The 23,532-nt window shown below is 34.9% G+C and overlaps 1 protein-coding gene across 1 annotated transcript in view; it reads left to right on the top strand.

Moving 5' to 3' along the window:
- RASSF9 (Ras association domain family member 9) overlaps window positions 1-10,664 on the top strand; it is a 28,480-nt gene extending 17,816 nt beyond the window's left edge. Inside the window, exon 2 of the mRNA XM_042944650.1 lies at window positions 9,404-10,664. Within this exon, the coding sequence (XP_042800584.1) occupies window positions 9,404-10,664 (1,261 nt within the window). The remainder of the gene's footprint in view (window positions 1-9,403) is intronic.
- The last annotated feature ends 12,868 nt before the right edge of the window (window positions 10,665-23,532 follow it).

Genomic DNA, 23,532 nt, shown 5'->3' with positions numbered 1-23,532 from the left:
CTTATTATTGTTTTGTAGCTCTCTTTTCTATTCATCATTTCTGAAACTTTCATTGTTGGGTTATTCTATCTCTATGTGTTATTTACTGATGTGTTTTTAACATGAGTGCCACATACAGTGAGCTACATGTTGAAGAGTTAAATGGACGGGACTTCATACCCTGTGAGTGTTATAATTTATTTGGGTACGGTGTTTTGCAAAAGAACTGCCTAAGAATGGTTTTTATAACTTCATACTCATCCATAGTACCTATAAAAAAAATCTATTATGAGGCATTAAAATCTTCTTTCTCCTGGATCAGAATCTCCTTGCAGGAACTTTTTTTTTCTTTCTGTATTGCTATTTGTATTTCATTTATCAGAATAGAGGACACAAAAATGAATGACATATGTATTCATACTGTATCAGTTCCAGTTGTGTTCCTTGATATGGCATGGAACTGCACAGTGATATCATAATAAAATTAACTCCTCTATCTTCTGATAGAGGATTAGAAATGTGTTTTGAGGTTTAAGAGATAATTTGAAGGGAATATTCATAATGTTTGCTTTGTATTCAGCAATCGGCACAAATGACCAGATATCTATCTATGTATCTATTTATTTATTTCTTTGTTTGTTTATTTTGATTTTTAAAAAATGTTTATTTTTGAGAGAGAGAGAGTGCACAGGTTCACTAACTGAGCCACCCAGGTGCCCCAAGTCCTAATTAGTTTTAGATGTCAAATTTCAATTAAAGTTTAATGTCTACTATGTACTAGGAATAAATGTTACTCTTTGATTTATTCTCCTGTGCCTCAACTTCAGTGCCCTTTTCCTCTGGATAGCTGAATAAAGATGGCCAAAGTTTGGGGCACCTGGGTGGCTGAGTTTTTTAAGTGTCTGACTCTAGGTTTCAGTTCAGGTCATGATCTCCCAGTTGGTTAGCTCGAGCCCTGCATCGGGCTTTGTGCTGACAGCACAGTGTCTCCTTGGGACTATTTCTCTTCATGTTTCTCTGCTCCTCCCCGTCTCGTTCTCTCTCTCTCTCTCTCTCTCAAAATAAATAAACTTAAAAAAATGGCCAAAGTTTATCCATTTATCTTCATTTTTCTCTGCTTTCATACTGAATTTTTTGTCAGTAAATATATATTTTCTGAGATCTTCAAGTTGGCATTGTAATATCTTAGTAAATTCTTTATCTTAAAACTTCCTGATTTAGACAATTTATTTTCTGATGCTTTGTGCATAATTACTCAATAGAAGTATATTGAAGAAATACTTGAGTGTGTGAATATTGCATTTGTAATTACAAGCCAACTCATCTTAATTCTGTATGATTATTTTTGTGATGTTAATATTAATTATCAATGGAGAAATATTTTTAATTTCCGGTTTGACAGTAGAGTGAATTCAGAATTCCAGTATTTAATTTTAATTATTATTTCAGCGTGAATATGGAAAAGTACCTGTAAGTGAAGTTAATACATGCTGTTGAAGAATTTTACTTAGCATAGAAATCTTAATTTTTTGGTGATATCCCAAAAAAGGCACACACTGAATAATGAAATTCTTGCAGAATAATATATATATTTTAGTGTAGTGCAACTCATTAGCACAATTTTAATCAAAATCAGAGAGTTATAAAATGAGAGAAAGATTAAAAGCATTCTTGGATCATCTGTGAGCTATAGATTATATTAATGATGTTTTTAAATGTTTCTTATTCGCCAAACAGTTAGTTATATTGGAAGTACACATGCAAAAAAAAATTGACAAGTGGAACCAGGTGGAAAAATATTGTTAGACAGGTTGGAAAGTATTTGTAAAATAATATTGTTAACTACTATAGCAAGGTCAGTAAGATTGCTGAATAAGCATACTAAAAACACTACACCCCTCTCTGCATTAAATAATAACAGTAATTTTGTTATTAGTTTAATAACCTGTATTTACCCAGTACATTTTTCACAATTCTCTAAGCTCTTTTACTCATTCTCTTATGTGATATTTGTAGCAACCTTGTGAAAAATGTGAGTCGGATATTACAGTATTACAGTGAAGGGTACAGAGGATTAGGAAAAAATATTTCTCGGAATTCACAATGACTTAGTGATAGCTAAGATGAAATCATAAATTGAAAATTTCAGGTCCATTTGTTCCCACTACACTTTTTTGCACATCTTCACAAATAAATGTTATTAATGTTTCAGAGGGAAAAAATTTGAAGCATGTGATAAAATGCTGTAAATGTTATTTTCTTCTGTATAAATAACTAATTTTCTACCTAGTTTAAAATAAATTAACCAGAGGTGTGATAAGTGAGAAAACAGAATATTTTCATGAGAATCTTGGGGTATATGCAATATTATCATATTTAATAAAGTATTAAAATACATAATTAAAAACCGTATGCGAGTAAGAAATGTCACGTATACTACATAGTTATAGACATAGTGTAATATATATTTAGAATATGTAGTAAAATCTGTTGAATATTTCAGTTTAGTTTTAATTCAGTTTCCAGTGAGTAAAACATAGTAAAAGATGATTGCATGAAACAGTTCTGTATTGATGGGAGTCACAGACACTTAGATATTTAGATATTAATAGCATTTTCCTCTATTTCTCATTAATCATTCTTGAAATAGACCAACGAGTTCAAGTCAAAACACAATATAATCTTATTCAATTTTTCAAATATATTTCATTGTACAATTCCTTAATTTTTATTGATCTTTCTGTTTTTAATTAGAAGCAAAATTTGAGGTTCACTACTTTATGTAAGGCATTTAATTTTTTTTTATTCATTGGTTTTGCTTCCTTAAAATGGATACCATAACATAAATAACCTTGGTACATGTGACAATATGATAACTGATTTACATCTTCTTGGTTATATTATTTATTCAGGAAATTTCATTGAACATAAGATATGAGGAATGTTTAGCACCATACTTTGAAGTTTATTTATATATTTTTTAGTAATCTCTACATCCAACATGGGGCCGAACTCATGACCCCAAGATCAAGAGTCAAGAGTCACATGCTCTTCTGACTGGGCCAGCCAAATGCCCCACTGAGTACTGTACTTTGAAGCCATGATCTGACTAAATTCTGGTTTATAGAATTTCATATCTTCTTACAGTTTGTATGAGTGAACATTTATCAAAATAACGGAGAATTTAGATTGGTGTCAATTAAATGTGAGCATAGTAGTTATTTTATTCTTATACATGTACAATTTTTGAGTAAATGTTTTTACTTTACAACGTAATCTAAAAGTTATAAATTTTAAATCCTATAACCCAAGCAAACCCCAGTTTATAACCATTTGAACTACATGAATAATATACACTTGCAGTTATGGTATTTTTATATAACCTCTTATCTGGATGTCCACCTGTTGGTTACTCCCTCCTAGACTATCTAGAGAGAATCATTCCTGCAGCCTCCATCCATGTTAACCTTACCATCTGCCATTAATCCCTTTGTCACTACTCCTTTCATATTATACACTTAGATACATAAGACTCTCTCAATACTTGCTTTTATCCTAGAAAGTCAATGAAATAATTACAGATTTGAAGGCAGGCAAATTTATATTTATAAATGTATATTTATAATAAAGCCAGGAGTTTGATTATACTAGGTGGAAAATTAATTTTATATGAAAAATGCATTGAGCTTTAAGCAATTAATTTAAAAATAATTTTAAGAGTGTAAGCAGTTCATAAATAGGAAAATATTTGTGAGTAGGTATTCATAATGGCTATTATAATTTATTTTCAGGGATTAGTCGTAAGTTAATATCAAAAGCCAGAGTTGGAAAGAACACTTCTACCTTCTAGTTTTGTGAGTTTTGGCAAGTAACTTAACTTCTCTTTGTTTCAGTTCCCTCATCTGTAGGATTGGGATGATGTTACTGTCTACAGTACACATGAGTTCTTAAAAATCAAGGGTGCTGCAAGTCAAGAAATGCCTAAAGTAAAAGTAACTTTGTTGCTTTAAAAATACCAAATATTAACAAACACATTTCCAATATACATGAAAAAAAATAATTTGTGCTCTTAAGTAATTTTGAGTGAGCAAGGGCAAAGTATAGAGAGCTGGGAAGAAAAAGAAAAAAAATATTGTTAATCAGATTGACAATGTGTTTATTTATAAGTGAAACTAAAGCACTGCGATAAAAATAGAAAATAGAAATGAATTATTGAGATAAGGCATTTATAAATTAAAGCTCTATTACCTTTCACTTTTTGTGTGGTTATAGTATGTTCTCTGTAAAGTTTCAGGTCCAGTAAAATTTTTATCCCTTATTTCCCCAATAAACACGTACAAAAGCAATACAGGGGCACCTGGGTGGCTCAGTCAGTTGAGTGTCCGACTTCAGCTCAGGTCATGATCTCGTGGTTTGTGGGTTCGAGCCCTGCGTCGGGCTCTGTTTGACAGCTCAGAGCCTGGAGCCTGCTTTGGATTCTGTGTCTACGCCTCTCTCTGCCCCTCCCATGCTCATGCTCTGTCTCTGTCTCTCAGTAATAAATAAATGTTAAATTTTTTTTTTTTAAAACGAAACAAAGTAAAACCAAATAAACAACACTCTTAGGCATGCTACTTGTGTATTTCTTTTGCATTAAAATTGGAGATTATGTCTCAACTACTAGATTTGAATCACTAGGTGAGAACTGTTTGTGACATTATATTGCTAACAAACCAGTTTTTCTAGTCTAAGTTTGTATTTTTAACCTTTTGTTGCATATGTATTTGCAGTTGTCATTACTTATACTAGATGGTGAAATCACAAAAGTTGGGAAGGGAATATTTTAAGAGTTCTAGTCCTAGTATTAAGTTCTTTATATCACATGATTATGTCTGTTGAGTATGTGATCAAATGAAAACAATTATTTCTACAAGGTAGTGATTATTTAAGACTCCTAAATTGGTGTAATTTTGATTAATATCTATTTTATAAATATTTTGGCAAATTACATTGGCCTGATGCTGGGTGCCATCAGGCTAGCATTTAGAAACCACTGATGAAATAATAATCTTAAAACTACAACTGGCAAGTATTCCCTTCCCAACCCTAGCATTGTTTCTCGCAATAAGCCAGGAATACTGCCTTTGAAATTATACATGTCTTTTTGTCATCTGCATTTCCATGATTGTGTTAACCACAGAGGAGGTGTCAGCTAATATTTGCCAAATAAATGGATAGAAATTCAATTGGAGCTCTACTATAAAATAAATACAGTACTTTTAAATACTTTAAGCCTGCTAAAAAGTAGAATTTAAACATGATGAATCTTCTGCTAGGTATGGAAGGTTTATTACTGAAATTCACTGGTCATTACTTTTAAACGTGTTCAATCAAAAGGCAGAATTTTTAATATTATCAAGTTTGAATAATGGTTGTAAAAATTCCTCAAAATATTTAGAGATAACTGGCCCTAAATATTTAGAGATAACTATCTGGGTAGCCCAACTGGTTAAGTGTCTGACTTTTAATCTCAGCTCAGGTCATGAGCTCATGGTCATAAGAGTGAGCCCCACATTGGGCTCTGTGCTGACAGCACAGAGCCTGCTTGAGATTCTCTCTCTTCCTCTCTCTTTGCCCCTACCCTGCTTGCTCTCTCTCTCAAATAAAGAAATAAATATTAAACGACAAAAAAGCAAGGTTTGGAACCAGTCAGAATGTGAGCTTATCACAAAGGCACTAATTTTCTCATATGTGGAAATAATGCGGAATTAATAATATGGAATTAATAATGTAGAAATAATGTGATCTTTTTTGATTGTGCAAAATGACCATAAGGGTTACGTTATCCACATGAGCTGAAAATTAGCGGATATCTAGGGGAGGCCACAATAGAGAAACACTCCATCCTTCCAAAAGAAAAAAAAGATCCCAACTGGAGTAGATGTGGATGTGGAGTAGATGTGGATGCGGAGTAGATGTGGATGTGGCTGTATTGGGGAATTGTCATGTACATCGTCATTCTTATTCTTGGTAGGATACCAAAGGATTTCCTGACCTCTGCTTCCCAGTCTTCTTCACAGCTGTAGTGTAGGGCTGAAGAGTTTACAGGTCATGTGTCATCCTTTCTTAGAGACCCAGAACTTATGCTTCCCATCCAAAAACTGGAACAGGACATGGGGACTATTCAAAGACAACAGTAAGGACTTATATATATGAGTTTTGTCAGCCAACAGAGATGGCCAGACCTGTCAGAAATCCTTTAGTACTGCATCAGAGTAGGGACATGCTTAATAAGGAAAAAGTGCAGAAGGTAACATAGTCTTACATACTTTTCTCCATAGCTGGCCATTGGGAAAAGCCCTCCCTTGATCAACTGAGTGTTCTAACGGCAAATTAGAGTTCCATTGTTCCATTCCATTCTGGAAAATTTATATAATACATTTCTTTAAAAAATAGTTTATTTTATGATTTTTTTTTCCAATTTAATCCACATATCTAAATCACCAAACTAGACGTGCCTGGATGGCTTAGTCAGTAGAGCATGTGACTCTTTATCTTAGGGTTGTAAATTTGATCCCCATGTTGGGTGTAGAGATTACTTAAAAAAAATCTTAGAAAGAAAACCATCAAACCAATAAACTTGTTTTTATAATATCAAGGTTAGACCTGTACTCTAGAGCTTGTTTTCTTGCTTGGGTTTAAATTCTCAATGCACCACTAACTGACTAAATAAGTCATTAAAAACCCCTGTGCTTCAGTTTCTTTATCTGTAAAATGGTGACAATATTATTACCTACCTACAGATTTGTAAGGATTAAATAACTCGATAAATGCAAAGAGTTTAGAACAGTTTTATTTATTAAATGTTTTCTGACTGATTGTTATAATTAGTGCTACTTATTTTTAGTAAGATTGTTTTTAGAGTTTAACCATGAACACTAAAAAATAAAATAAAGATGCCCTACAGTCTTAGTTTTAATGTAATAGCTATTGACGTCATCTGACAAGGTAGATAATTACAATTACTCAATTTTGTTATTTTTACTATTACTTACAAAAAATACATATTGAAATAGTTATAATTTAACATACAGTAAGTGCATGGAGTGTGCCTTTCTTCTTTTCAAATCATGCATTTTAGTAAGTGAACTTCTACCTTCATAAAGTAAAAAAAAACAAAGTTTGTTAATTTTGGGTATTATATATACACGATCAAAACAGATGAAGGTAATGATTAATGTAGAGGCAATTTGTGCTGTAGACCCATGACCCAGATAGTAGTTAGTATCAAGTTACTTTGAGTAATTATTTGTTTTTGCTTAGAATGCATTTGTGTGCTGTTTTTACACTAATTGAAATATGAAAGCAATTCTGTTATCCTAAATTCTACCTACTTTTTGACTGCTTCAAATTATTAAATGAGTTGTAGATATTATCAAATATCACATTATTCAATACTGGGTCATTAAATGTGAAATACTTTATAAGAGAATAATCATAGCCCAGTATGATTTTTTGAATATTTGTTTATATAATTTGGATACAGTTGGATATTTAAATTGTACTGGGGACTCTTTGTCATTTGGTGTCAGTGATTTGTTCCTTCATCTTATGACCTCAGGACAGTCAATAAAGATAATAATGTAGGATTAGTTACTATTGGTATTAAAACATAAATACTGTAAATTCTAAATTTTAAAAGATTCTAGAAGTCAGGGAAAATTTCTTCCATACATGCCTCATGAGTCATATGCTTTGAGGGTGCTACATAAATAAAGTAACATAACTCACAACAAGCCAATTCTATTCAAAAATCTTGTCTCCATAAATCATTTTGGATGATAACTCACTTTATACCATCTTTTCTTAACGTTCTTTTAAATAGATATAATGAAAGACACGGTCAATTTGATTTACACTCATGATGCAAATATCATCGCAGAAATTCTCTACTAGGTGTAGCCTACAAAGCACGGAACTTTCTTGCTTCTTTTACTGTGTGTTTTTTTTTTCTTCAGAAAACTGATTTTTCCTCATCCCTCTTTGCTACAAAGGAAATTATTAGCAAGTCTTTACTTGTATGTATGTCCCAACTCTGACCACATCCTAATACCTCTGCAGCTAAAACCCTAGTCCAGGCAATTCTTCTCTCTTTCTTATATGTCAGCACTAGGCTTTCAACTAAGTCTTCCTGCCTCTGCTTTTGCTCCTTTTTTTCTTTACAGTCCATTCCAAAAACAATCCAGATATACTTAAAACATAAATTTGATCATATCCCTCCTACACTTAAAATTTTCCCATGGCTTCTCACTAAAACTGGAACAAAACCCAAATTCCTCATAATGGGTATGCCTTTCTGCTAGATCCCATCACCTATCACTTGACCTTTCCTTCCCTCCAGCAACAACCCCTGACTCTACTACCCTCAGCCTCCAACTACCTTCCTGTTCTTTCTGTCCCTAGAATGTACCTTGTGACATTTGCACTTCTGTTCACTCTACAATTCTTCCCTTAGGTCTCTGATTGCCTTCTCAAAATGTATGCCCTTGTTCGAGTGTCATCTTCTTAGAGAAGTATCTCCCAAATACTCTGGATAAAATTGACTTCTCTTTCTTCCAAATGATTCCCTATATCTTCATCCTGTTTGATTTTCTTTCTAGCATTTACCACTACCTGTTATTATACTGATCACACATTTATACCCGTTCTCACCTTTGTGTACTGCTTTAGTATTTTCAGACATGTCTGGCACACGGTTGGCATATAATAAGCATTTGTTGAATGAAAAAATGACTATTTTCAGTAATGGTCTTTTTAAAAAATGTTTATTTATTTTTGAGAGAGAGGGAGAGAGCAGGGGAGGGGAAGAGAGAGAGGGAGAGAGTAGGCTCTGCATTGTCAGAGCAGACCCCAACCTGGGGCTCAAACCCATGAGCTGCGGGATCACGACCTGAGTCGATATCAAAAGTCAGATGCTTAACTGAATGAGCCACTCACGTGCTTCAATAATGGACTGTTTTTAACTCTGTGATCCTCAGCATCATCCCACCATTCCTTCCTATGCTATGTTTCCATGGTCTTTAGTCCCAAGGCTCCAACAAAACTGTTCTTATTTTATCTTCCCTTATTCATTTATACTTTGATTATTGTTTTAACTCTAGCAGTTCTAATTATAGTTATATCACCTCTGGCTTCTATAGATAAAATGGCCTCAGTTGTCTTTGACGACAACTGCTCTTTCCAGAGCCCACTAAGAAATAAAAGGAAGTTACGATATTTTCCTTGATTTTTTTTCTTGCAGTAAAACTTCTGATTCTTATGTAGTCTCAGCCTCAAATGCATCTCTCATTAAGGATAAAATCTAGAAAGGGTATTAAAGTTAAACCATCTTTCTGAGTTTACACAGGTGATGACAGAAATATAATGTACTTTGTTTTTCTTTCAGATCTCCCACTAAAGACATGGATTCAGAAGAGAAGGAAATTGTGGTTTGGGTTTGCCAAGAAGAGAAGATTGTCTGTGGGCTAACTAAACGCACCACCTCTGCTGATGTCATCCAGGCTTTGCTTGAGGAACATGAGACTACATTGGGAGAGAAACGATTTCTGCTGGGGAAGCCCAGTGATTACTGCATCATAGAAAAGTGGAGAGGCTCAGAACGGGCTCTTCCTCCACTCACTAGAATCCTGAAGCTTTGGAAAGCTTGGGGAGAGGAGCAGCCCAATATGCAATTTGTTTTGGTTAAAGCAGATGCTTTCCTTCCAGTTCCACTGTGGCGAACAGCAGAAGCCAAATTAGTGCAAAACACAGAAAAAGTGTGGGAACTCAGTCCAGCAAATTACATGAAGACGTTACCGCCAGATAAACAAAAGAGAATAGTCAGAAAAACTTTCCGGAAACTGGCTAAAATTAAGCAGGACACTGTGTCCCATGATCGAGATAGTATGGAGACATTAGTTCATCTGATTATTTCCCAGGACCATACTATTCATCAGCAAGTCAAGAGAATGAAAGAGCTGGATCTGGAAATTGAGAAGTGTGAAGCGAAGTTCCATCTCGATAGGGTAGAAAATGATGGAGAAAATTATGTCCAGGATGCATATTTAATGCCCAGTTTCGGCGAAGTCAAGCAAAAACTGGACTTGCATTCGGATGAAAACCAGATTCCGGACGACCTGACCGAAAGTGATGGAATTGTACACCTGGAGGAGCAATTAGCATATTACAGAATGCTCATTGATAAGCTTTCCGCTGAAATAGAAAAAGAGGCAAAAAGTGTTTGCACAGAGATAAATGAAGATGCAGAAGGGGCAGCTGCGAGTGAACTTGAAAGCTCTAATTTAGAAAATGTTAAGTGTGATTTGGAGAAAAGCATGAAAGCCGGTTTGAAAATCCACTCTCACTTGAGTGGCATCCAGAAGGAGATTAAATACACTGACTCATTGCTTCAGATGAAAGCAAAAGAATATGAATTCCTGGCCAAGGAGTTCAGTTCACTTCATCTTAACAACAAAGATGGATGCCAACTGAAGGAAAACAGAGGGAAGGAATCTGAGGTCCCCAACAGCGGTGGGGACGGTCCTTCCCTTACTCGGAGAGCACTTAACTTGTATACAAATGACACAGACTCAGACACTGGTATCAGCTCTAACCATAGCCAGGACTCAGAAACAGCTGTAGGAGACGTGCTGCTTCTGTCAACGTAATTTGAATGGCTTCTTTCTGAGCTACTGCAACGTTGTTCACGGTTGTTTAATAGGAAACCTTATTTTAAACATCACGTTCCGAAAAATGATGTAATTCATGTTAAGTATTCGGAAGTTAATAAAAGCTAGAGAAATTTGTAAGTTTATTTTTGACTTAAGATTTCCAAAGTGACCTCATGATTACAAGTTTAGACGATGAGCTGTTTATTAGGAATGCAACACAAATAGCTTGCAGGTGTATAACAGAAATGATTTGATGGGAATTATAATATTTTATAGCTTCTGCAGGAAATGATTTATACAAATAAAACTGATTCTTAATAGTGCAGTCAGTATATTGAAACTGTACACGTGAACAAGTAAAATTAAAATGTGCTGTACTATATTTTTTCAAAGCGCTATCATCGGAATTTTTAAATCTGTAAAGTACATGAAAGCTATTGTATAGTAAGTGTATTGATTCAAGTCTTGGTTTTTCTCATTGATGCTTAGAATGTACATCATCTCTGTTCACTTTCTGAACCTCTCTACTTGTTTAGACCTAGACGACAGGAGGTGGGAAGGGCTGCCTTTGGGATATGTGCAGATTCTGGCAGTGGATGGATGGATTGGATGAGAGAGGGCCAAGTGCTGCATTACAATAGCAGTTTTTCTAAAGCCTAAAATTAATAAAATTGAAATATGCATGGCCTTTCTCTGACAAAGCAAATCTGATCAAACAAATAACCTGTGCAGGTTTGTTTTGTGAGTGAGGTATGATGTGGGTTACCGAGAAAATCATAGGGTCACAGTACTGTTTCTTTATGCCCTGTCTGCAAAAGTCGAAGAGAGGCAACTTGGGGTCCTTTGTGTGGGTAAAATAGAGGTCTATATGCCATAAGTATTAGCATTTTGTCTCTGAACCTACAGAGAGGAGCTCACATGGACAAAAATCTTTTATTCTAGTACACTAGAATTCAGATTTTGTTTGTAGAACTTCATCTAAGGTGCAAACAAACAAAAAAAGGACTAGTTCTAACCCCACTCCTCCCCCAAGTTTGCTGGTAAATGTCCAACAAATTGAATGGCTTGTTTAGATCCTTCCTTCAGTGACACTCATTATAGTACGAGACTAGGTTTGGTTTCACCTGGTTTTTAGGTGGGAAGATTTTTTTTTTTTTTCTCTCTCTCCCTTCTTTGCTTCTTGCTAGTAAACACATGATGTAATCATATTGAAACAATTAGTTTACTGTTTTATTGTACTGTTAAATAAATACTACTGCAGTTTATTTTTTCTTTACCTGACACTTTTCCTATATGTCAGTGCACATGTAAGTAAGAACATTATCTTACTTAGTTTGAATATATGGATATTGGTGAAGATCCAGTATTTCTTATTTCTTCCCTTTTATTCCCAAGCTTACTGTAGTGCATGTTTAACTCAGTTTCTTAGCCTACTTTTTTATTACTCCATCCTCCAGGCTTTTCACCAATCTTTGGGAAGATACATATAATATTTTAGTATTTCACTTTTGGGGAGCATCTGTGTTATCATTTCTTGCACCAAGATAATGCTAAAGGCCTTAGTTGAAGTTGGCTGGTAAAGAAAGTACGAATTTCCATTCCAGGGAAAATATAGTGATAATAGAGTAAGTAATAAGGCTAATACGGGTTTAATAGGGAAAAAAAAAGCAGGCCATTGAATAGTCATCTGAGAAAGAGAAATTTCCAAAAATCCCATTAAATCATTCAGCAATGAGGCAAATTACTGATATATTCATTGTTCACTACTGGGGATTAAATTCGGAAGATTATCAATGATAAACCAATTGCAATGTTGTTCTCCAAAAGTGAAAGCCACTTCTTTGGATTACTGTTCAGTGAGAAAATAATAAAAAGAACATTACTTATCTGCTATATAATATAATTAATTGTCTGAATTCAAAAGAAGTTCTGATAAGAAATAGTATTAGACTAGATTTTAGAATCTTTGAATTCTGCTTTTATATATAGTTAAGCACAGTGATACATTCTAAGAATTACACTTCTATATTTCTAAAATAATTTATGTTAAAAACTCTTGTCAGAAAGCAGAAGCACTGACTTAAATTCACTTTAGAATTTCTAGTTGTTCTTTTGTTATACAAATGTGTCTGTGCTTCTGATTCACCATGGTGCACCTCTAATTTAGAATAATAATACAAATAAATATACTAAACTATAATGCCCTCATCTCTGGAGATGGAACTATTCTTTATTAAATTGAGAATCTGAATTATAAGTACAGAACTTGATAGAAACGTTAATGTTTTAATCATGTAGAGAATCTTTAAAACAAAGTGTTTATAAATTATTGAGTAACCTGACAGGTTAACTATGAAATTGGTGTATGCAGCTAAGAAGTAGCAAACCAAAGCTGACTATTCTTCCTTCATGGAACAACTTTGATTTTCATAGACTGTACCTTGTTCATCCTTCCCCTCGGAATGCCTCTTTTCCCCTCCATCTGTCATACGTTGAGACGTACCCATTTTGTCTTTTTAACATGTTATTTCTTCTATGAAACATTTATTCTGTTCAATCAGTTGTGAGATTTCTGAGCCCAAAACTATTTTAGATGTACTTTTCATAGAGGAGCACATATATTACGGCTTAGCTTATATTTATTTATGGACTTCCCCCTACCAATGTATTTTTTATCGTTTTATCACCTTATCTTCTATCTTGTTAACCATACTCCCTCCAATCAACCTCTTTACCTCCTTGCCCATACTGAATTTTTGCATTGAAATGCTAAATTTTGAAGGCTGCAACCATTTTAAAAATTGTTTCTAAAACATGGTAAATAATGGTCATGCATTTTATATATAAATATGCATTTTAGCAGACTTAAAGCATTAATAGTAATCCGACTTATAGATTCTTTAGGGGAGACACTAAGTCTTTGTGTTATTATGAAAAAAAAATAAATTGGCAGGTTTTTTTTAACTTTATTTTTAATTCACAGTTACTGATTTAAGGGAATGCAATTATTGTCTTTTTAAAAGACCTTAAATTGTTAAATTATGGTATTTTCCTCTGCATTGTATGCATGTAGGGCAAAAATATATTCTGTAGAACTGAATATAGTAGTAGACCAAAAAACCCTGAAATATCCTAGATGAAATATCTATTTTATTTTCTCTTTCTAATTCAAAAAATAAAAAATAAATGGCCATTCAGTGTGTAGAAGCTATTCTAATGCATTAAAATTTTATTTTTATATTATTTAAATATCTACTGTGCATGACAAAATATATTTCTGTGGCTGCATTTTATAGTTTTTCAAAGTAGAATTATCATTTTGTTTAGAATGTATTTTTCTAGTGACAAAAGGAATACCTTTTAATCCAGATATAGATTTTTTAAAATATTAGGCTATTTCTTTTTATACTACCTGATTGGTTTAAAAATCTGATGTGACAAATATAAAGTATATATAATTTCTTCAAATGTAACTAATCCAGAATAATAAAAGAAATAGTTATACCCTTTCATGTGATATTGTTTGTTTTTTCTGAGTATGTTATATGACATATTAAAAATAAATTTTCTATTATTTGGGGTTATAATTACTGACCTAACTTACACAAGTTAAGATCAGGTATTATTTCATAAGAATACCTAGCAAATGAGACCTAATAAAACTTTTTATTAGGTTTCATACATCTCTGTTTCAATTTGTCATGAAAAGTGTCCTCATTTATATATTGGATGGCTGGTTTTATGGCCTGATATCTTGCTTTCTAGAATGAAATCCACTTTAATGTAATAATATTTTATTGTAAATCTTCCCTGCTATTATTTACTTCGCATCAGGTTCTATGCCAAGCATGGAGCCTGCTTAAGATTCTCCCTCTCTTGTGCGCCTGGTGATTCCATTGGTGTATGACTACCGCTCAGGTCATGATCTTATGGTTCATGGGTTCAAGCCCCACGTCAGGCTCTGTGTTGACAGCTCAGAGCCTGGAGCCTGCTTTGGATTCTGTGTGTCCCTCTGTCTCTGCCCTTCCCCTGCTTATGCTCTGTCTCTCTCCCTCTCTCTCTCTCAAAAAGAAATAAAAAATTAAAATAAAAGATTATCTCTCTCTCTCCTTCTGCCTCTCCCCTGCTTGTGCACTCTCTCAAAAATGCTTAACCTGTTAATGTTCCTCAACATTGCTCTCTTGGCATTTTGGCAGCAGAGTTTTTGGCATGCAACTCATTAATTGCAGAACATTTAGCACCCCTGTGTCCTTCTGCTGGATGTCAGTAGCACGCCTCCAACCCTACATAGGGACAAACAAACAAAAATACCCTTATTAACCCCTCTGGGAGAGGGTGATATTGTCCTTAGTTACAAACAAGGTAGTAATATTGGAGTTTGATGATTATTTAAAAGAAAACAGCCTTTATCTTTTAAAAATAAAAGAAGAACCATATTGACTACAAATGCATAGAACATTCCACTAAAAAAAGGAGGTAAACATGAGGGTGGGGTCCAATTTAGGATTGTTTTTGTAATAATTGACACCATCTGCATTTGCCAGGAATTCAGCCAGCCCAAGTTGATTTCAAGAATTTTAAAACTTTGTTATTATGCTCCCATAGGTACTGATGCTTGAGAAAGCACTAATCAAGTTATCAGTGTTTGAAAACACTGTCTCATTATGACTATTCTGTAGTTTCTGCTACAACTAAATCAAAGTTCAAAAAAAATTGTCAGTGGAGGGAAGCATATTTCCCTTCAGTATTGTTTAATCCTTATCTATAGGGATGCTTGACAATAGGTTCAAACACTAGTTATTCTTCCGAGATAAGAGAATGTTGCTTACAGAAGTTATTATTTGAGATTCCAGACAATGGCCAGAAAGAAAAACAAAAAGGTAGAGGATTAAAGAACCAACAGTTACTAAATTTACCCATGGTGACTCTGATTTCTATCAGGGTTCCTGGTATTTAGTTCTTATGCTTCTTGACATCATTAGGATTCAAGCTGATACCAGGCACCAGTTCCACCATTCAGATTACTGAAGAATTTTCCACTTGGAACATAAAATAAATGAAATAGTCACCTAAATTTGCTTATGATGATGGCTATAAATCATTAGAAAGTAATTTGGAAATATTGGCATCTATCAACAATCCACACTTATTATAGTTTTCAATTAGTATTCCTATCATTCATCATAAATGAAAGAAAATCTTTCAGAATTTGTGAAAACAAATGCATTTAGGTATTCATCTAGCTTTATGTATAACAGCAAATTAAAAGCACGATCATGAATTTAGTTAAGTTCTGAGGTATTATTTGGGTGAGAAATTTGTAAATATTGATGTTGATGAGACTATATCATAATGTAATCCAGTTTAAAAGAGAGTAATTAAAATGTATACAGAGCACCTTTTTTTAAAGTTTATTTATTTATTTTGAGAGAGAGAGCATATGCGAGTGGGAGAGGGACAGAGAATCCCAAGCAGGCTCCACACTGTCAGCACAGAGCTCAATGCAGGGCTCAAACTCACGAACCTTGAGATTATGACCTAAGCCGAAACCAAGAGTCAGATGCTTAACAAACTTAACCACCCAGATGCCCTTCAACTATGTTTTAAAAAACCCATGCATACCAAAGAGCAAACACATATGAAAATGGAAATGCATAATTTTTGCTGAGAGTTTTAATTAAAGTGATAATTTGGGCTTAGTATATTTCTTTTCACTATAAGTATATTTTAGGGACATCTGGGTGGTTCAGTCAGTTAAGCAGCCAACTCTTGATTTCTGCCCAGGTCATGATCTCAGTTTGCGAGCTCGAGCCCCACATCGGGGTCTGCATTCACATCACGGAGCCTGCTTCAGATCCTCTGTCTCCCTCTCTCTGCCCCTCCCCCCACCTCTCTCTTTCTCTTCTCAAAAATAAATAAATGTTAAAAAAATTTATAAATATATTTTAAAATATAGAATATTTAGACTCTTAATTATAGAGGTTAAGTGAACTGATGGTTACCAGAAGGGAGGTGCAGATGGGTCGGGGTTGGGGGAGTGGGTGAAGCAGGTAGAGGGGATCATGATGAGCACTGAGTAATGTATAGAAGGTGTTGAATCACTATACTGTATAACACTGTATGTTATACACTAATACACTAATACAATATACACTAATATAACACTGTATGTTAAGTATACTGGAATTAAAATTTAAAACCTACATAGAGCTTTTATAATTTAAACACATTAAAAAAATTTCCTGTGTATGATATCCCTCTTCTATCTTTGCTAAGGCTCTTTAGAGCCTTTTACAACATCAAACAGCTAGAGAGTGATGTGTAATGAGAAGATCTAACTGGGAACTAGAAGCCTAAATGCTGTAAGCAAACCATTTGAATCCCAGAATGTCAGATTCCCAACTATATATGTTTTTTGAGACAAGAAAAAGTTAAAAAATCAAATTAGATAACCCTTACAGTTTTTCTCAGCTTGAATTATATAAGGTAATGCATTCGAAGGTTTAGTACATACGTAACAAATACTAGATATTTGCTTATTGTTCTTGGCCTTATTCTCTTTATCTCTGGTAAAGCTTACACATGGTTAAATTGAAATAGCCCACTAACAAAAGAGGGAGTTAAAACTCAAAACTCTGTCTCTGCCAACATTTTCACTCTTATCTCATTTATTTCCAAATTACTTAGGGTGGGACTATAGCATTATTAGCACAGACCTTGATAGACAAAAAAAGTCACATTTATGTTAGCTAAACAATATACGGCCAGGAAAAAGAGAACACCATTTGTGTTTCCACAACTGAAACCCTATGCTGGAAATAGAGGTGGAGAGGAAAATAACCTGTTTTATTTTTATATTGCCCAAGTGTCTAACAGAGATTAGCACGTAGTATTTGCCAAGAGGGCTAGCACAGATTTTGGAACATAAGAGTTGTTCTATAAATGTTAACTATTATTATTGTAAGTAATGAAATAACAGTGAAACTTCTATTCTTGAGAAAAATATGCTTACAAACTAGATTCAAAATGAACATACCTCTTTCCCTTCCTGCAAATCCATTCTTTCCTTATTATAATTTAAGTATCTTGGAAAGTACATATTATAGTGTCTATCATTCAGCACAAATACACTGGCATTCATACAGGTACATATTCAAAGTAAGGTTTTTCCATTCCAAGTCCTATTTTTAAAGGTTTTTCCCCCCACTCTAAGTAGCGTTTGTCATACTTCAGACAAGAGAGTGGAAAAAGTTTTATACCTTTTTAGAATTGAAACTAAGATTTTAAAATGCTTCTCAACATTACCTTTTATGTATGTGAAATTTTCATGAGTCACTCTCCCCTGGTTATGTGCAGATATTTGGTATAGCCATTGCTAGTGATTTTTCTGCTTTTCAAGTATAGATCATTGACCAAAAACTAAATTACCTTAAGGACAAAGGGCCCAAAAATGAACAAGTAGGCTATATCAGCATCCAACAACACTACCCACTCCTGAGTCCATCTTCCAGTGAAATGTACAGTTGTCAGCTAAAAAGAGGACAGATCACAAAGGAAAATGTCCTTGGGTTGGATATTTACGTGTGAGGCCATCCTGAGCCATGAGTCTTTCTGTGGTAGTTCCCAAACCTGTCTCCACAACAGAATCACAAAGAGTGCTATTTAAAAAACAGATTCCTGAATTTCACCCTGGAGAATGTGATCAAGGAGGTCAGGAATGTGGCCCCATCTTTTGTGTTTTCAAATAGCTACCCAAATCATTCTAAAGCAACGCCATTTGAATGTGGTTTATGGATTCTAGTAGACCTGGAGACTAAAGATTTCATCAAGCTAAAATAAAAGGATGTGAAGAGCAAGCATTCTCAAGATGACCAAGAGAGGTCATTGGCTTTGAAAAAGATGTAAAAGGTTCTAGGGTCCCAAGCCAAAGGCAATCTGAAATTGGAAACTTATTAAAAAGTCAGCTCTAGAGACTGTGGGTGCCCAAGGACAGAGGGTTATTGTTTTGTTATTTGTTATTTCTAGATAGTTCTTAATCGGAGGTGAAAATGATAGAAGAAATTAGGCTATTGTGGGACTACTATTGTCATATGAGTATGGCAACTATTTTTGATGTGACTTATACTCTTTTCCTCCAAAATGCCAAGAAGATGGATTGTGTATTAAAAATGATACACTTCTGGGGCGCCTGGGTGGCTCAGTCGGTTAAGCGTCCGACTTCGCTCAGGTCATGATCTCGCGGTCCGTGAGTTCGAGCCCCGCATCGGGCCCTGTGCTGACAGCTCGGAGCCTGGAGCCTGTTTCAGATTCTGTGTCTCCCTCTCTCTGCCCCTCCCCCGTTCATGCTCTGTCTCTCTCTGTCTCAAAAATCAATAAACGTTAAAAAAAATTAAAAAAAAAATGATACACTTCTGGGGTGCCTGGGTGACTCAGTCAGTTATGCGTCTGACTTCGGCTCAGGCACAGCTTGTGAGTTCGAGCCCCGCATCAGGCTCTGTGCTGACAGCTCAGAGCCTGGATCCTGCTTTGGATTCTGTCTCTCTCTCTTTCTGTACCTCCCCTGTTCTCTCTCTCTCACTCTCTTTCTCTCTGTCTCTCAAAGACAAATAATAAAACATTAAAAATTTTTAAAAAACATATTGAGCAAATATGCATTATTGTAAGTATAGTACATTTTATTTTATAACAAATATTTTATAACAGATAACATCAAGAATGGCATTATCAAGATCCCAATTTCCAAAAGAAGCATCTTCCTCTAAATTTACTTTGCTTTAGTTGAGCTAGAGAAAAGACAATTTGTGAGTGAACTTTGGCCTGGAAGGAATTACACAGTGGGTGTGATATAATTGGATAGAGACCAAACCTGACCTTCTTCTCGATGTCAAAGTTTTAAAAATATTGTTTTAGCAGTTCATATGTTGGAGATGGGGCACCTGGGTGTCTCAGTTGATTAAGTATCCAGTTCTTGATCTCAGCTCAGGTCATGATCTCACAGTTTGTGAGATGGAGCCCCAAATGGGGCTCTGCAGTGACAGTACAGAGCCTGCTTGGAATTCTCTCTGTCTTCCTCTCTCTCTGATCCTCCCTTGCTCTCTTTCTTTCTCTCTCTTAAAATAAATAAATAAAACAATAAATAAATAAATAAATAAATAAATAAATCTTAAAATTTTTTAGATGTAATGGAGATAAAAGGGATAAAAAATACCATAGGGGAAAAATCACATGACTATTACATATAAACCAAATATTAATTACAATGAGTGAGAATGAAAAATTATCAAATGGCTATTAAGAGTTAAAATTATCTACTTATTTTGAACTTAAAATATTTCACACTTGTCATATACATACAAATAAACAAGGAGCTTTTTGTAGATAATGGAATCGGAGTGTGTGATAAGATTAAAGCCTTCATGCCATCACGTGCCATTCCATGTAGACTTTTATAGCATTTCAGGTGGGCCTTTGTCACCATGAAGCTCAGCTGAAACTGGCTGTGTAAGCCTTTGTCTGCACCTTAGTGCACATACTATCACCATTACCTGAGATCATGGGTGGTCACTACTTTATGCTTTACCCCACTATCTCACAATCATAATTCAAGCCCCTGCTTAGTAGTCATCATTCCTTGTAAATACAGATTAAATGAGGCTTGAAGAGTGTATGCTTTCTCCATACTAAGTGAGTAATGAGTTTTTATGCATTATGCCAGGGGAATTTCTAGAATGGTGGAACAAGAACACACAAGTCAGAGACAGAAAAAAAAAATGGTTATAGCTCTCCCAGGCAATCAGTGCTTAATTGTCAAACATGTGAATCACCTTGGTTGCTGCTTTCTCCTCATTTTGCCTGCTTTTTGAGGGAGGTAACAGTGATCTAATGTCTCTAAAACTGTTACCTGGGTATCTGCTATCCAAATTGGAACCCTCAAGATCTCCTAGATTCCCCACTCTACTAAATCCTCATATTCAATGTTTCCAAATACCACTGCCTTTTGGCATCCACGTATTTCTCAAAAATCCCATCTTTCTTTAATCATCGTCTTAGTACAGTTGGGGTCTGAAACAAACTTAAGAGATCGTATGCTCCAAATGTCTTATCTTATAAAAGAGTAAACAGAGCCCCAGACAATTGAAGGTTTATAAATAGTTAATAATGGAATTGTGACTGAGATTCGGGCCTCTGAACTCACAAGTGTACTTTTCTTTTCTTCCACATATTGTCTCTAAGAAAGGGACTTCCTCACAGTCTTTGCATTAATGTAGCTCTTGGCGTTCCAATTCTAATTTTCTAAGAATATTTACTTTAGTGTCATTTTCTTTTGGGGTGGGGGGGCTCAAACTCAGGAATGGTGAAATCATGACCTGAGGCAAAGTCCCACGCTTAACTGACTGAGCCACCCAGGCCCCCCTAGCATTGGTTTTAAAATGCTTCATTGTTGTTTGTTGCCCTATTGCAGTCACTATATTTGATAGACCGCCTGAGATAAATGTCTCAAATTCAGAGACAATTGTCTCTGATAAATGATAAATGATAAATGTCTCTGATAAATGTCTCCTTAGTGAAGAGTATGAATTACTACCATATTTCTTCTGTGAAATGTATTTATTTATTTCACGTTCATGAAGCCTCACCAAGTAAATCTCATTTATTCATCCACTGAACAAATGTTTGCTGCTGGAGGCTCTGACTTTTGTCAGGTTTTTCATCCATGAGAAGGAATGACCCAGGGACATTGCAGAAGTTACCTGTGAAGCTACCCTCTGCAGCTTCTGGTCCCTGTGAGGACTCAGGTGGCCTGCCTCTCCTACCCTACCCTTTCTGCCACTCCCAAGGGATCGGAGAGTTTACTCAAGGTGACAGATCCCCAAAGCAATTTGTTTATTTAGGCTCTCCAAGTAACCCATTATCACAGATAATTGAGAGTTTACTGTACTCTAATCATAATAAAGACACAGTCTGAAACTTAATGCATACAACCCTAGGGGTGGGTGAAGAAGCCGAACTTGGCTGAGCCTCAACTGAGGTAGCACATTCAGCAAGGGAGGCAGGGGAGGAAAGTAGATCATATCATGTGTCATGAATGATATGTAAACATAAAACTATGACTAATAAGAAATCATAAGAATCAAGCAAATATTAGAAATCTGGGAAGAAACACATCTATACAATATTTATGGTATATACAATGATGATCTCATTTTATGTATAGTAGTTCTTTGAAATTTTACAAAAGCCTTAAGATTTCTCTGTATTTGATATTGTCCTATCACCATAACTCACATGAAAGACAGTTAAAAGAGAATTTACCTACATTTTAGAGATATTAAAACTAGGGCACACCAGAGTATTTTCCTCCCAATATTACCATATGGTTAATGTAGGCAGAGAATAAAACCAGAGTTTTGACTTTCTCATGTCAGTATCTTGTATTAAACTGTATACATATTTTGCTTTTCAAAAATAAGATTTTAATCCTTCCTTCCCTCCCTCTCTCTTTCCTTCCTTCCTTCCTTCCTTCCTTCCTTCCTTCCTTCCTTCTTCCTTCCTTTTGTGTTTTCTTTTTAAATACTAAAAGTTAGGTGGCTTTTTTTTAACGTACATATTAAGAGTTCCCATGAGATTCTTCACAATTGAAACTTGCAAGATTTTGATTTGTACTTCAGTAGAAGATTTCATAATTTCTTTAGCAAAATCCATTCAACAAATATTTGATGATCCTAACAATGAATGTAATACATGTTAAGTACTATGGTGGATACAAAAGAAGTACTCAAGGCAGGGGTGCAGCCTCCTAAGAGCTTACTGAGGAATCAAATGATGATTTTAATGGAAACATAACAGAAATTTAAAGAAGGCCGATATGGGAAGGAAAATCAGTTAGGAAAGGAAGCTAACATTTTGAGGATCTAGATTTAGCGAGAGACTTTACAATCATTGTCTCATTTCAGTTTCACAGCCCTGAGAGATATCATCTCAACCTTACGGATAACAACAACAACACAAATGTCAGATTTGAAACTAAATGCATGAGTCAAAAATCTCATTCTGGATCCTGAAAGACTTGGAAAGTTATAACTAGAGAGAAAAGGCATAAGCAAAGGAATAAGAAGATTAATGACTAAGCAAGAGATCGGTGGAGTCTAGTCTGGCTAAAGGAAACGTACTTGGGAAAAGCGATTTTAAAAAGTATCTCATTTGTTTATATTTGATTTGAATAGGCAATAAATTGGCAATAACATGACCAAAAAATTTTTGAGATTATTACTGCGAAGGGTATACTGCATAGACGCTATTGCAAAAGCGTAGGCAGGAGGCGATGAGGCGCTTAAGGGTGGCTGCAGTTGGGAATATACAGGAAAAGATATGAGAGATGTTCACCAATATTATGTGTAAGAAAGTGTTTGAAAACTTGAGTCATGGTTGAGGAAGGAAACAAAAGCTATACAAAATTGTAGATCAATTGAGATCCAGTACAATCAAGAACAGGTAAAAGATAAAAGATTCTCAGTCATTTCAGTGTTCTCAGTCACTTCTGCTCAGGTCATGATCTTGGAGTTGGTGAGTTTGAACCCCTCATTAGGCTCTGCACTGACAGCATGCAGAACCTGCTTCAGATCCTGTCTCTCCTCTCTCTCTGTCTCTCCTCTGCTCACATGCACACACTCTCTCTCAAAAATAAATATTAAAAAAAAAAGATACAATATTCTGACTTGCTGATTTTAAGGCATTGTTAGAATTGAAAAACTTGTTGCTGTAACTAGGAGAAAATACACAAACCAGTGGCCTTAAATCTAGGCTGTTCATTACAATGACTTTTAAAAGAGTTCCAGGGGCACTTGGATGGCTCAGTTGGCTAAGC

This window comes from Panthera leo, chromosome B4 (assembly GCF_018350215.1).
Source record: "Panthera leo isolate Ple1 chromosome B4, P.leo_Ple1_pat1.1, whole genome shotgun sequence".
NCBI lineage: Eukaryota > Metazoa > Chordata > Mammalia > Carnivora > Felidae > Panthera > Panthera leo.
This window is presented reverse-complemented; position numbering and strand designations above follow the sequence as displayed.